We start from the raw sequence: 12,766 nt of genomic DNA, 5'->3' as shown, positions 1-12,766 counted from the left end.
AAGCATTTCATTTTAAATGTGCTCCTGTTGCATTTATTTTCATTTTACAGCGGAAGTGACGCAATGAGAGGTTTGGTTTATGACACGCTGGTCACGCCCTCTTCTCTTTTTCTAACTAAAATAGTTTTAGTGTGTGTGAGTGAGTGTTTGTTTGATGAGTGTATGTGTTAGTTGGCTGTGTGTGTTGTTATAATGGGGAAGATTGAATGGGCAATGTGGGCAAATGAACAGGCACTGGCTGCTGGTCTCAGTAAGGACTCAAATACTTCTCATCTTTTACTTTTATGTCATTTGCCTTAACACTTACGTTCATGTTTTTTTCTTAACAAACCGTAGCTTATCGTAAATGGTTAACGTTACATATAAGATTAAAGACATGTCTACAGAAAGCTGTGTTTTGTGCTAAATGGGTTTTGACGCGTCAAGTTTCTATATAAATGTTTATTTCCGTCTTTATACACATAAAAATGAAGGTAAATGTATAAGATTAAATATGAAAGGTGAAGCGAAAGTTGCATTTTGATGTCGTTTGTATTGTTATTTAGATTAAATTGTCCCGTGTTGTGTCAGATATCTGATTTGAGTAACGTTACAGTACAGTGTAGAAAACCGTATATTTATGCTGTTCAAAGTCAATACAGCGAATCTAATGTGGTACCTTATGATTTCATTTCAACTGCCCGTGTGGTATATTTAATAGAATGTTTTTTTAAATTATTGATTTCGCTCATATCGTACAATAATTTTGACTTAAGAAAGTTGATGATCATGTCAAACCAGTAGGGTCATTTTTTTAGATTTGTGAATCATCCGAAAGTTGAGTAAGTTAAATGAGCTTTCCATTGATGTATGGTTTGTAGGATAGGTCAGTGTTTGGTCGAGATACAACTATTAGAAAATCTGGAATGTGTGGTGGCTAAAAAAAAACAAAATATTGAAAGAATCGCTTTTAAAGTTGTCCAAATGAAGTCCTTAGCAATACACATTACTGATGATAAATATATATTTTTATATATATTAACGGTATTAAATTTTTAATATATCTTCATTGATCATTATCTTTACATAATATTGGTTCCTGTATAGCACAGTGGTAGAGCATTGTGTTAAAGCAGTGCAAAAGGTCATGGGTTTGAACCCACAGATAATGATAAAACGTAAAGCTTGTAATCCACTGTAAGTCACTTTGGACAAAAGTGTCTGCCAAATGCATAAATGTAATATTCTCATGCTTTCTGGCTTAAAAAAAACTGATAATTTTGAAAAATACAATGTTGTTGGCTACAAATATACCCGTGCTACTTATGATTTATTTTGTTGTAAGGCATTAGGGTGGTTTCCCAGACAGGGCTTATCATATTCCCAGATTAAATTGCTATTTGAGCTTCATTTAAAATTTCCTTGTACTGAGGTTATCTTAACATATATCAGTGCGGTTGTTTTGTCTCAAGATGCACACCAGTATTGTTTTTTCTAAGGTTTGTTTGTAAAACCAACTGAAATGTCCTAATATAACTCGTATAATATTATAAAGTCCTATTCCTGGATTAATCTAAACCGCCTTATATAGTTTAAGGTAACTCTTTACAATAACAGTAAATGAATAATAATAATGTACTAGGAACTACATTAATTCTTACTTAAATATAAACTAATGATGTCTTAATGACAAAAACTAATAAAGAGACATCATGAAGTACAAACAGTGTAAAGTGTAACTTTATAAAGTACTTTGTATCCAATTCCTCCAATTTGTCTCTGTTTTAGTTTATCTGACTGGTGGTGTTGTTGGAGTTGCCGGTCAGTTCAGAGGATGGCAGTATGCAGCGTTCGGCATGTATCCTTTAAACCTCTTAAAGGAATTTTTGTACACTGAATGCTGTTTTTTTGATCTTCGTTTCTAGTTTATCAACAGTTTTTAAGGCTATTTTTACAGTATTGTATTGTGGATCCTTGACATCTGTCAGTGCTGCAGGTGTGTTTGTGTGTTTGCTGGAATATCCCCGCAGTAAACGGAGTAAAGGCACGAGTGTTGAGAGGACGTGAGTGTTTCTCATAAAATACAGGAAACATGGCCTAGTGATTTCAACACACACACACCTATAATAATACTATTGAAAGTACATTGTAATGACTCATTCGTTCATAGTAAACACTGCTAATGTGAAGGATTTCTGTTGTGTTTCAGTGGTCAATACTGTTTCACTGTGTGTGTAAAGGCTTTTGGTCCTCTGACCAGTAACTATTACATCAGAGCATTACTGCACGCTGCGTAAGTCACATTTACATCTCTTATATTCAGCGCACGTATTATCATATTTCTCCTTTTCTCTGTGTTAATGGATAACTGTTATTGCTACTGTGTATGTGTTTGTGTGTGTTTTATCTTACAGGCTGTGTGTTCCCGGAGGTTTCATGTTAGCCACAGTACTGGGATGTGTTTGTCTGGGAATTGCTAGTTTAATTTACCTTTCGGTGAGTCTGTACAAACCCCGGCATGATTCAGTGTTGGTCAGTCATGAAACCTTTGAAAAGATATTTTCGCTAAACATTCAGTTGTTCTTTCTTTGAAATCCCCCTTTTGGCTTTCTCACTTCTGCAGTTTACAATGAAAGTGTTGAAAGCAAAACTCTTCCTTCTGTGCAACATGAGGGTAGATGCTGGGTGTTACTGATACTTCTCCTTACAATGAATGCACGCTGCAATTTCATTCATATTTATTTCTACAACACTCTTCACAATTTTGCATTTGAGCAAAGCAGCTTTGGAAAATATATATATATATATATATATATATATATATATATATATATATATATATATATATATATATATATATATATATATATATATATATATATGTGTGTATGTGTACAAAATACAATTACATTAGGAATACCAATCACAAAAATTCGATTGTATTTTCATAGCACTAGCAAACAAGCCTATGTATCAAATTCTTCATAGGATATGTATATATTGGCACTAATAACAGTAAAAATGATTGTCTGTAGGATTGCCGTGTGAATTTCATTGCTATTAGGCAAAATGTTTATCAGTTTTTAATAAAAGCATATACAAAATATGACACAGTAATCCATGCATGTTAAAAAAAAACAGACAATTAGCATGAAATATGATGAAATCAGCTATAATGTTCATTATATATATTAATGAGGAAGAAAAATATTTTATAATTGAAGACCATTTATAGAGATTATTTTAAATGATTAAACTTTAATCCATAATCTAATATCAGCAAACAATAACATTTAAATCGAAATTTACAACCACAGTACTAATAGATCATGTGAGTGCAGTATTATTATCTAAAGTACAGTATTACATGGGTACAGTTATTAGGAGGAACTGTGTGTTTTTCAGGTTGTAGTCTGGGTCAATTTACACTTTTCCTTCCATTGACTTCCATTCATACACATGTGAATGCGTCAGACCGGAAAAGCAAGCTTGTGCAGAGATGTTTCGCATTTCAATGCATACCAAGGTTCAAGTCTGATGGACGAGTCTTTTCACTTATCTTCGTACGACAGATTAAACAATATGGCAGTACTTAACTTTTTGTTTCTTTAACATGTGTATTTCATTTTATAAATGTATCCCTGGCATAAATTGTTGTTGTTCTTTTTATGCCTTTAATCCCCTTGTATATATTTATGTATTTCTATATTATAGTAATAATAAAAACAAAAAGATAGACTAAGTGCTCCCCGCCCACAGTGGCAGCAACGTCAGAAAAATATTGGCATACTTAAAGTCTATTGTGAGTGCCCTTCAGCCTTTGATTTATTTTAAGTCTTTTAACTTTGTCATCACAGGCAGCTATCCATGGAGAGCATTGGGAGCCCATATTACACCAGAAAGAGCCACCAAAGCGCATTGGGGAAAGCATCAAAGAACCTCCACAGAACCCTCCACCCCGACCTCCTCCAGAACACCGCAGGAGAAAACCAGATCACCTAGAGGCCGCTGCATATGACAATCCTATGACTGTGAGTGTCACTGAATAATGACACCCTACAAACTCAAAAGTGCTTCAGTTACAGCCTGTACATAAATCACTATGATATACTTTCTGATTATATTTATACTTTTAAAATGCAACCCAACAGAAAGATGGGATTTGGCAAAACATGATTTTATCAGCTGTATTAGTTACTGGTTTTTAATATCTACTGTATATGTTCAACTGTAAAGATTTCTCAACACTTTCATTTTAATGTTATGATGAAAATATGAGCTCTTATGTCCAACATCTAATTCAAGCATTGTGTTGCCATCTGTTTATTTGAAATATATCTGCAAACTTGTCATGTATAAAATTAAACTTTCTGTAATAGAAATAATTTACTCACTGTTTGAAACATTATCCAAAACGACCTATTATGAAACTTTTTTTGTCATGTTTCATTTCCTGTTTTTATGTGTTATAGTGTTTTCAGTTACAATTTCAAAATGGGGAAAACCTTTCTTCCTACAAAGTCCATATTTATAACCAAAGAAACTCTGAACTGATGATCATTGTATGATGGTAACAGTTGAGACACAGATCTTCCTGTTTTCATAATCCTCTATTACTCAACAAGGAACAAGGAAGTTCATATTAAACAAAGAAACAAGTTGAGTTAATGTGTTCATAGAAAATAGGCTTTGTCTTCTGGACTGTGTCACTGACTGTGATGAATGATGATATACATATATACAGTATATATACTGTATAATGTATGCATGTAGCCTATGTTATAAAACTCTATTCTGAGCATCAATACAGTATATACAGCGCATGCGGTTGATGTTTTAAGCTCAACTGGTCAGTGATATTTAGATGTCAGTATATCATTATTGAATTGGAAGATATAAATTCATGCTCATCTACTGAAAATGTGTTTAATATCGATGTTGTATGAGATGTGGGGATGGATTCCCAGACATATCTTAAATTAATCCAGGACTAGGATTTAGTTATATTAGAACTATATTAGAATTAGAAGTATTCTTTCCCAAACAAACCTTACAAAGAAACATTACAGGTGTTCATCTTAAGACAAATCCATGGCATTGATGTATTTTAAGAAATGTCAGTGCATGATATTTTCAGACAAAGGCAGATCAAAGCATTTTAATTTGGAACTAAGATAAACCCTCTCTGGGAAACTGCCCTGTAAAATTTTTAGACCAAACTAAATATAACTACAAATTATTGTCATGTCAAACAAAATCATCAGATTATCTGGCAGGAGGTTTTTCAGCAGACCACAAAAAATGTACCTTATTTTTTGTTTTAAAAGTCTGATTTGTATGATTTGTCTAGATTACCATTAGCAAAACCATGGTTATTTTGTGGTTACCATGGTTTAACTGTAGTAACAATGGGTCTCATTCACTAAGCATGCGTACATACAAATTTGTTCGTAAAATGTGCGTACGGACGTTTTAACTTACAAATCATGATTCAACAAAAACTTTCATACTAAAATTTATGATTTGTAAGTTAAAATGTCCGTACGCATATTTTAAGAACAAATTTGTGTGTACGCATGCTTAGTGAATGAGACACAATGTTTTTTGCTTTTGACTGTAGTAAAACCATGGCATAAGGGAGATCATTCTGGAGCTAAAACTACATTTACAAGACACATTGTGAAACTAACACGTCTGGTCACCTTAGTTACACAATCCTCATGTGACCGAGGAAACTGTTTCAACAACTGGGCAATTTTGGCAGAGATGAAATCTGTACTATAGCATAAAGAGACAAAGCTTTAAATGGTATCTTCCTGAGCTACTGTTAGAGTACAATCAATCGTGTAAATTGTGCGGTTACAAAATTCTGGTCTCTTAAAGGTTTTGCGGAGGGTTTTCTTTTTCCGGGTTGATCATCAAGACTATTGATCCTCCTAGTTGTCAATCAGGAGTGTTGCGCAATTGCATTTTTTTTAAAAGTGGAGAAGGCGGTTATTTTCTAAAATTCGAGAAAATCCTCTGCTACACCTTTAATAATTCCTAGATATCAACATCATCTAAAGGTTGTAAATATTTCCTTCTACTATTTGTTCCCAAAACTTTAGATTGCCTTTCTTGTTCAAGATTCAGACACAATCAGTTCAACTCAAAACTCATTCCTGTCCTTACAAAAAGAAGTATAAAAGTTTATTTATAAACTTAAATTCATGTCTGTAATAATTACTTGTAAGTGTACTATTTCAATACTACACTGTCAGAAATAAAGGTGCAAAACTGTACCTTTTCTGTTGCTAGGGTGATATGCTAAGGTTTCGTTTTGTGTCTTTACAACAAGAAAACTTTTCCTACTCGAGGGCCACATCACTCAGACTTTCATCTTCTCCCTTTATAAACACTTTTCACTATACTTTTATATATATTTAAAAAACTGCTATACTGTGCATATCACTGGACACACACACACACACACACATATAAACAGTTCTAAAGAAAACAATACGAAACAAAGTATTTATCATATAAGATTTACAGTTACCACGTAAGGAAGATGAATCGTGGTTTTATTGCTGTATTAACAAGTTCAAGTTTATTTATATAGCACCTTTCTTAACAGCCACATGGCTGACCAAAGTGCTTCACAGTGCATCTAACATTTCACACACAAAAGATACACATATACACAGTTCAGTACATTCACAGCTAAAATAACAATTCTTTAATATAAAATATGAAAACATAAATAATGTAATCATTGAAAAGTATTCCTTCATTGAGTATATATGAACCCCTGGGCAGTCATAAAAATCTTGAGAGAAAAGGAGGGTCTTTAACAATGACTTGAAACTAGAGATTAACCATGTTTTAAGCAGATTAATTGCCATTTGTATAACCACAGTTTACTACAAATAAAATACTAGGTTGAGGCCATAGTAAATTTGTGGTTACAACAAAAATAGTTAAAGCAAGCTTAATTTTCTTTTAATGTGCATTGATAGATAATTATAAAACGGTTAGTTCCAATCCTTGATTCTGATTGGTCAATAGGTGTGTTTATTCACAATAAAACACTGCTAAGACCGCTTCACCCAACGGTTCTATTTATCACTCCACCCTTAGCAACCACATGTATCTTGTTTGTTGTTTTTATTTGAGCTTTTATGCATATTACACATTGGAACTTTGTTGTTAACAGTCAGGGACTCTTTTTTCTAGCAGAAGGAATGCGTTTATTGATTTAACTTCATGAAAGTTGCACTAATACATTTGTCTTCATTTAATATTGTGTGGTTTCCATTTTATAAAAAATATAGTGCCAACATATAAATGTATTTCAATATAAAACTAAAATTGAATAGATTTTTTTTTTTCAAATTACTTGGACAAAATGATAAAATAAACAAGTAATTCAAGCCCATAATACATGGAAATTTCTTTAACATTGTTTAAAAATATCTCAGGGTGAGATTTAAAAAAATAACTGAAAAAACCCAAGGGTATATATTTCCAATTTTAGGCAAAGGGTGGCTGCATTTAAAATGATAAAATATAACAGTTTGGATTTCAGAAGTTTTAGTCTCAAGATTATTCACATATGTTGTACAAATGAGACATGGCCTGTGAAAACCCAGCAAAGAATTTCTTTGTGATTTACTGTTTTTTACATAAAATCATCCTACACAATACAGAAAACATTCTCTGAAAATATAATCTTGACATCTTCAATACTGAGTAAGGTCATGCCAAAGACTGAACTCAATGTTAAATCAGTAAATTCAAACTGTCTTATCATTAGATGTTAAGACAGTAGCCTGGATTTCATATACAAGGTCCAATATTTATGTATCTTAGAAATATATTGTAAATAATAATGTGCATGTACATAACAAAAAAAATGTAATCATAAAACATTCTCGTCAGGTCTTTTGTCTTTGTTTCCTACACTTGTCTTGGCAAGCAGCGCCTTTAAACCTTAGAGGTTCCTCTTTGTTGCCTTTGATTCCTGTCCCGAACTATGTCAACACCGCCTTTAAAACATCTGGACACCACTTCTTCCTGTCCAAGGTTCCTCTTTGTTGCTTTTGGATCACCTAAATTGAAACATCCAAAACGTTTAATTAATCAAACAATATTTTTTTATTTAAATTAGGTGCCTATGGCAAACATGAACAATCATGTATATTGGATAGACAATCAAAAAGGTCCACAAGGCATACAGTACTTTATGTAAGCACATAAAACATCTGGTCTTATATGTTGCTGCATTCCTGAATGTGTCTGGCTGTGCATTATAAACAGTATTAATTCTTCTTTGCATCCTCAGTTATACAGTTATAATGAGTGCTATAGGAGGAATTAATGCAAATGTCTTGAAAATTAAGGTAACAGTCACCCACTTGCTTACCACCAAACTGTGTTGAACAAGTGCTTGCATCGGTGTTCGTGTAATCGAGTAAAGTATAACCTCATTCACACAGCACTTTGGTCCAAGAAAATATCCGTAAAATTGGCAGACAGGCATGTGTGTGAACGAAAACATGTCCTAAATGTTCTGGGATTGTTCCAGTAAAGATGACCTAGTAACATTACCGTAAGATACCTGGAAAGCCCCCTCTGTGAATGAGACGCAGAAACAATGGCGTAGGGGGCGTGTGGTAGTGAGCTACATAAATTTCAGCTCTTTAAAAGGAGGGATTTAAATACAGATTAACATTCACAACGTTAAAGGTCTGCAAACTGGACTGAAGCAGAGATCAGGGAGCTAGTCACTATCCGCGCTTAAGTAGAGATCATTTAGCAGAATAAAAGTTCTAGCTCGTCAGTCGTTCACATGAGCTTACACAATATATCATTCAGCTCTTTAAAACGGGGGTTTTAATGAACATTCACAATGAGAAATGTCGGCAAACTAGACTAGGACAGAGTTCAGGGAGTTTCAAATATCCACTTTGAAATTGGGTTAATTCATGTGCATACTAGAACAGCGCATCACGCACTCCATTATAGTCTTATCATAACCAAAAATGCAGTCTTCTGCAGAGAGAAATAACCAATAATAACAAACCTTCAGACACTGTGGATAAAACCTATCAAGTGCAGGACTTTAAACACATCATGTGTCTTTACGGTATAAACACAGATTCCGGAAAATCATTGGCAGTGTGAATGAACCAAAAATCAAAGGGTCCTGGGACGAGTTTAAGTATAATATGAATGGGCCCTTCATCAATGTATCGTGTCTAACAGATACCAAGTAGCAAAGTTTGTCTCATTTGTGGGCCACAACACTTAGTTCTGTCCTAGTATACGCCTTAGTCCTCGGTCTAGATCTCACCCAAACACTGTAAATGAAGCAAAACAGAAATGTTAATTTGTAAGTAGAAATGATAAGTGGATCCAGATTTGTTCCAGAATGAATTAAATGAAATTAACATGGTCTGCTTTGTCTAAGATAAAGGATAAAATGCACAGTTAAATAAAAGACTGCATTTTGAAAAGATTTGAGTTGTCTGAACCAAGTCATCTTGTTGCTTTGACGTCTTTCTGTTTTAGTTTATCTTTACCTTTCTGCTTGTTAACAGCACACATCATCATTAATGTTCAGTTATCACTTTATGCATTACTTCATTATTTTATTAATGTTGTATGGGCAATCCATCTAGAATTTCTTCAAACATTTCTTTCCATGAATTAGAGCGTATTTGACTCGGACAACAATCAGCCTCTTATCAGTATCCTTCTTTAAATGTATTTATTATCAAAATTACTGAAAAAAGAACTAATGTTACAGGTCAAAAAACTGTGATGCTCCCATCTTTCTTTCTCTCAAAAACTAGGTCAACTCGACCAATTATCTTAAAGGAGCTTCAAAATAAAAGTTTTCCAAAATTGCAAATTACACATAATATTTTTGCTCATTAAACACAGATTTAAACACACTATACATGAATTAACAATAAACTTTGAATATGGCTCTTACATATCCGGCCCCAATTGGTTGGGCAGGAAGCCAAAGCAATTTACTAATATTTCAGGTACTAAGAGCCATTAATCATTAACATTTAAGTGAAATATAACAACTTATGTATTTCTCTTTCTTTAATTCACATCTATTGATATTCTTAATGATTACTTGATAGTCTATTCCCTTAGACTGCTTCTTGAATTAAGCATAGTTTGTTTATTGGTCTCTCGAGCACATTTGTTTTAGTCTGTATCTTTACACGACGTACAGTTCCACTGGAGTCTGGCAAGGTTTGCACCACTCTTCCCATTAGCCATGAATTTCGAGGTGAGGAACTATCTACAATTAGCACTACATCACCAGGCTTCAAATTTCTTTTAGACCTCAACCATTTACAACGCTCTTGAAGAATGGACAAGTATTCATGAGTCCATCTTCTCCAGAACAAATCAGCGAGGTACTGAACCTGCTTCCAACGTTTTCTTGCATACAGATCCTCCTGTTTGAAGACACCTGGGGGCAAGCTTGATTGTGCTTTCAACAACAGTAGATGATTTGGAGTGAGTGGTTCAAGGTCATTTGGATCATCTGGCATGCTGGTAATTGGTCTGTTATTGATAATGCTTTCCACTTCACACATGATAGTATGAAGACTGTCATCTGTCATAGACTGTTCCTTTAAGAGCACACCCAGTATTCTCCTCACGGTACGAATTTGCCGCTCCCAAACTTCCCCTTGATGAGAGGCTGATGGACTGTTAAAGATCCATTTAATCCCTTTTTGTAGCATAGTATTTTCTATTTTGTTGTGGTTTAGGTCTTCCAGTGCTACTCTCAATTCTCTTTCCGCGCCGACAAAATTTGTACCATTGTCTGAGCGCATAACTGATACTTGTCCCCTTCTGCTTATAAAACGCCTCAGTGCATTTATGCATGAGTCTGTGTCCAAACTATCAGCTATTTCTATGTGCACTGCTCTAATTGTCAGACAAGTGAACAAAACTCCATACCTTTTCACTGTACTCCGGCCCCGTTTTACTTCAAATGGGCCGAAGTAATCAACTCCCACATTTGTGAAAGGGGGTTTATCTGGTATCAAGCGGTCTTCAGGCAAGTTTGCCATTTTTTGTTCTTCAGCCTTCCTATTAAGTCTGCGACACACCGTGCATTTGTTTATAAGCTTTCTGATAGCGGAGTTAGCTTGAGGAATCCAGTACCTTTGCCGTAAAGTTGACAGCATGTAGTTACGACCACAGTGACCACATTTTTGATGGATATCCTTCAAAATGAGAATTGCAATCTTGGAGTGCTTGTCTAGAATCATAGGATGCTTAAATTCTTCTGGCATGGCTGCCTTGTCTAGCCTACCACCCACTCTTATTATGCCATCCTGAAGTACGGGATCAAGCTTATACAATGGACTGTTTCTTTTAATAAAACCATTCTCCTTTAGAGACTCAATCTCATTTGGGAAGTGTTTTACTTGACTGTATTGTATAAGTTGACTTTCTGACTGTTCCATTTCTTCCAGAGACAGTGACTGCCCTTTCATGGTTGATTTGTATTTCTGCATCTGCTTCTGTAAAAGAGCTGCTTGTTTGTCTGGATCCTTCTCTGTTTGTTCAATTTGTGCTTTAAACTGTTTTCTTGTCTTGCTTAATTGAATTAGTGTTTCTTTGAATCTCAGCATCCATGCTATTGCCTTTTTCATCTTAAACCAGTCAGAGTAGTAATCAACCAGCTTGTTTATGTTGTCATTATTTACATTGGTAGCAAGAACACTAACTTTGATTTCAGGGTCTTGCTGTGCACATTGAACCATTTGATTTGGTCTTTGTGGCCATTCTTGTTCTGACTGTGTCAAAAAGCTAGGTCCATTTATCCATGTACTTGTTTGAATGAAGTCCTTTGCTTTAACCCCTCTAGTTGCTTGGTCTGCAGGATTCAGTGTTGTCTGCACAAACCTCCACTGTGATGGGGACGTAGCATCTCTTATTAATGAAATCCTATTTGCAACAAAGGTTTTAAAACGAGAACTCTCATTTTCAATGTAACTGAGCACCGTAGTGCTGTCTGACCAGAAGATGGACTGCTTGAGGGGAATTTGAAGCTCTTGTCTAAGTATCTTGTCCATTTTGACAGCTGTAACTGCAGCTGTCAGTTCCAGCCTGGGTATGGTGACTTGCTTGAGTGGACTAACTCTTGACTTTCCCATTAACAGTGCACAATGTTTCTGGTTCTGTTCATTCGTGAGTACCAGGTAAGATGCTGTACCATAAGCGCTCTCACTAGCATCAGAGAAATGATGCATCTGTGCTTCTGTTGTGTTTCCAAATGTATCTGGTTTCACACACCTTTGTATCTTGAAGTCGGAGAGATGTTTCAAATCTTCAAGCCACTCGACCCACTTATTAGCACGCTTGCCTTCGATCTCTTCATCCCATCCATATCCTTGTTTGCACATATCCCTTAAGAGGAGTTTGGCTGGTAGAATGACTGGCACCAGAAAACCAAGAGGATCATAGATTGAGTTAACAACTGACAGAATTCCTCTTCTGCTCAATGGCTTCTCATTTACTTTGATGCTATAGATAAAGGTATCAGATTCTGTGCACCACTGAATGCCGAGTGCTCTCTCCATGGGCAGTGAATCCTGGTCTAAGTCAAGATCTTTAACTCCACTGGCTCTGTGTTCCTCTGGGATAGACAGTAACACTTTCCTACTGTTGCTTACCCACTTTGTCAGACAAAAACCTCCTTCAGAACACAGATCTCATACATTCTTAATTAAGTCAACTGCTTCTTGTTCTGTTGTTAAAGACT

The 12,766-nt window shown here is 35.0% G+C and overlaps 1 protein-coding gene across 1 annotated transcript; it reads left to right on the top strand.

The window, feature by feature from the left end:
* The first annotated feature begins 89 nt into the window (after window positions 1-89).
* Window positions 90-4,483, top strand: cyba (cytochrome b-245, alpha polypeptide). Its single transcript, XM_065270037.2, has 6 exons — window positions 90-250; window positions 1,768-1,837; window positions 1,968-2,042; window positions 2,189-2,272; window positions 2,394-2,475; window positions 3,837-4,483. The coding sequence occupies exons 1-6, from the start codon at window positions 193-195 to the stop codon at window positions 4,026-4,028; spliced, it is 561 nt and encodes a 186-aa protein (XP_065126109.2). The 5' UTR covers window positions 90-192; the 3' UTR covers window positions 4,029-4,483.
* Window positions 4,484-12,766: the final 8,283 nt, after the last annotated feature.

Source organism: Paramisgurnus dabryanus, chromosome 9 (genome assembly GCF_030506205.2).
Source record: "Paramisgurnus dabryanus chromosome 9, PD_genome_1.1, whole genome shotgun sequence".
Lineage (NCBI taxonomy): Eukaryota > Metazoa > Chordata > Actinopteri > Cypriniformes > Cobitidae > Paramisgurnus > Paramisgurnus dabryanus.
Note: the sequence above shows the minus strand (reverse complement) of the source record. Positions and strands in the feature narration are given on the sequence as shown.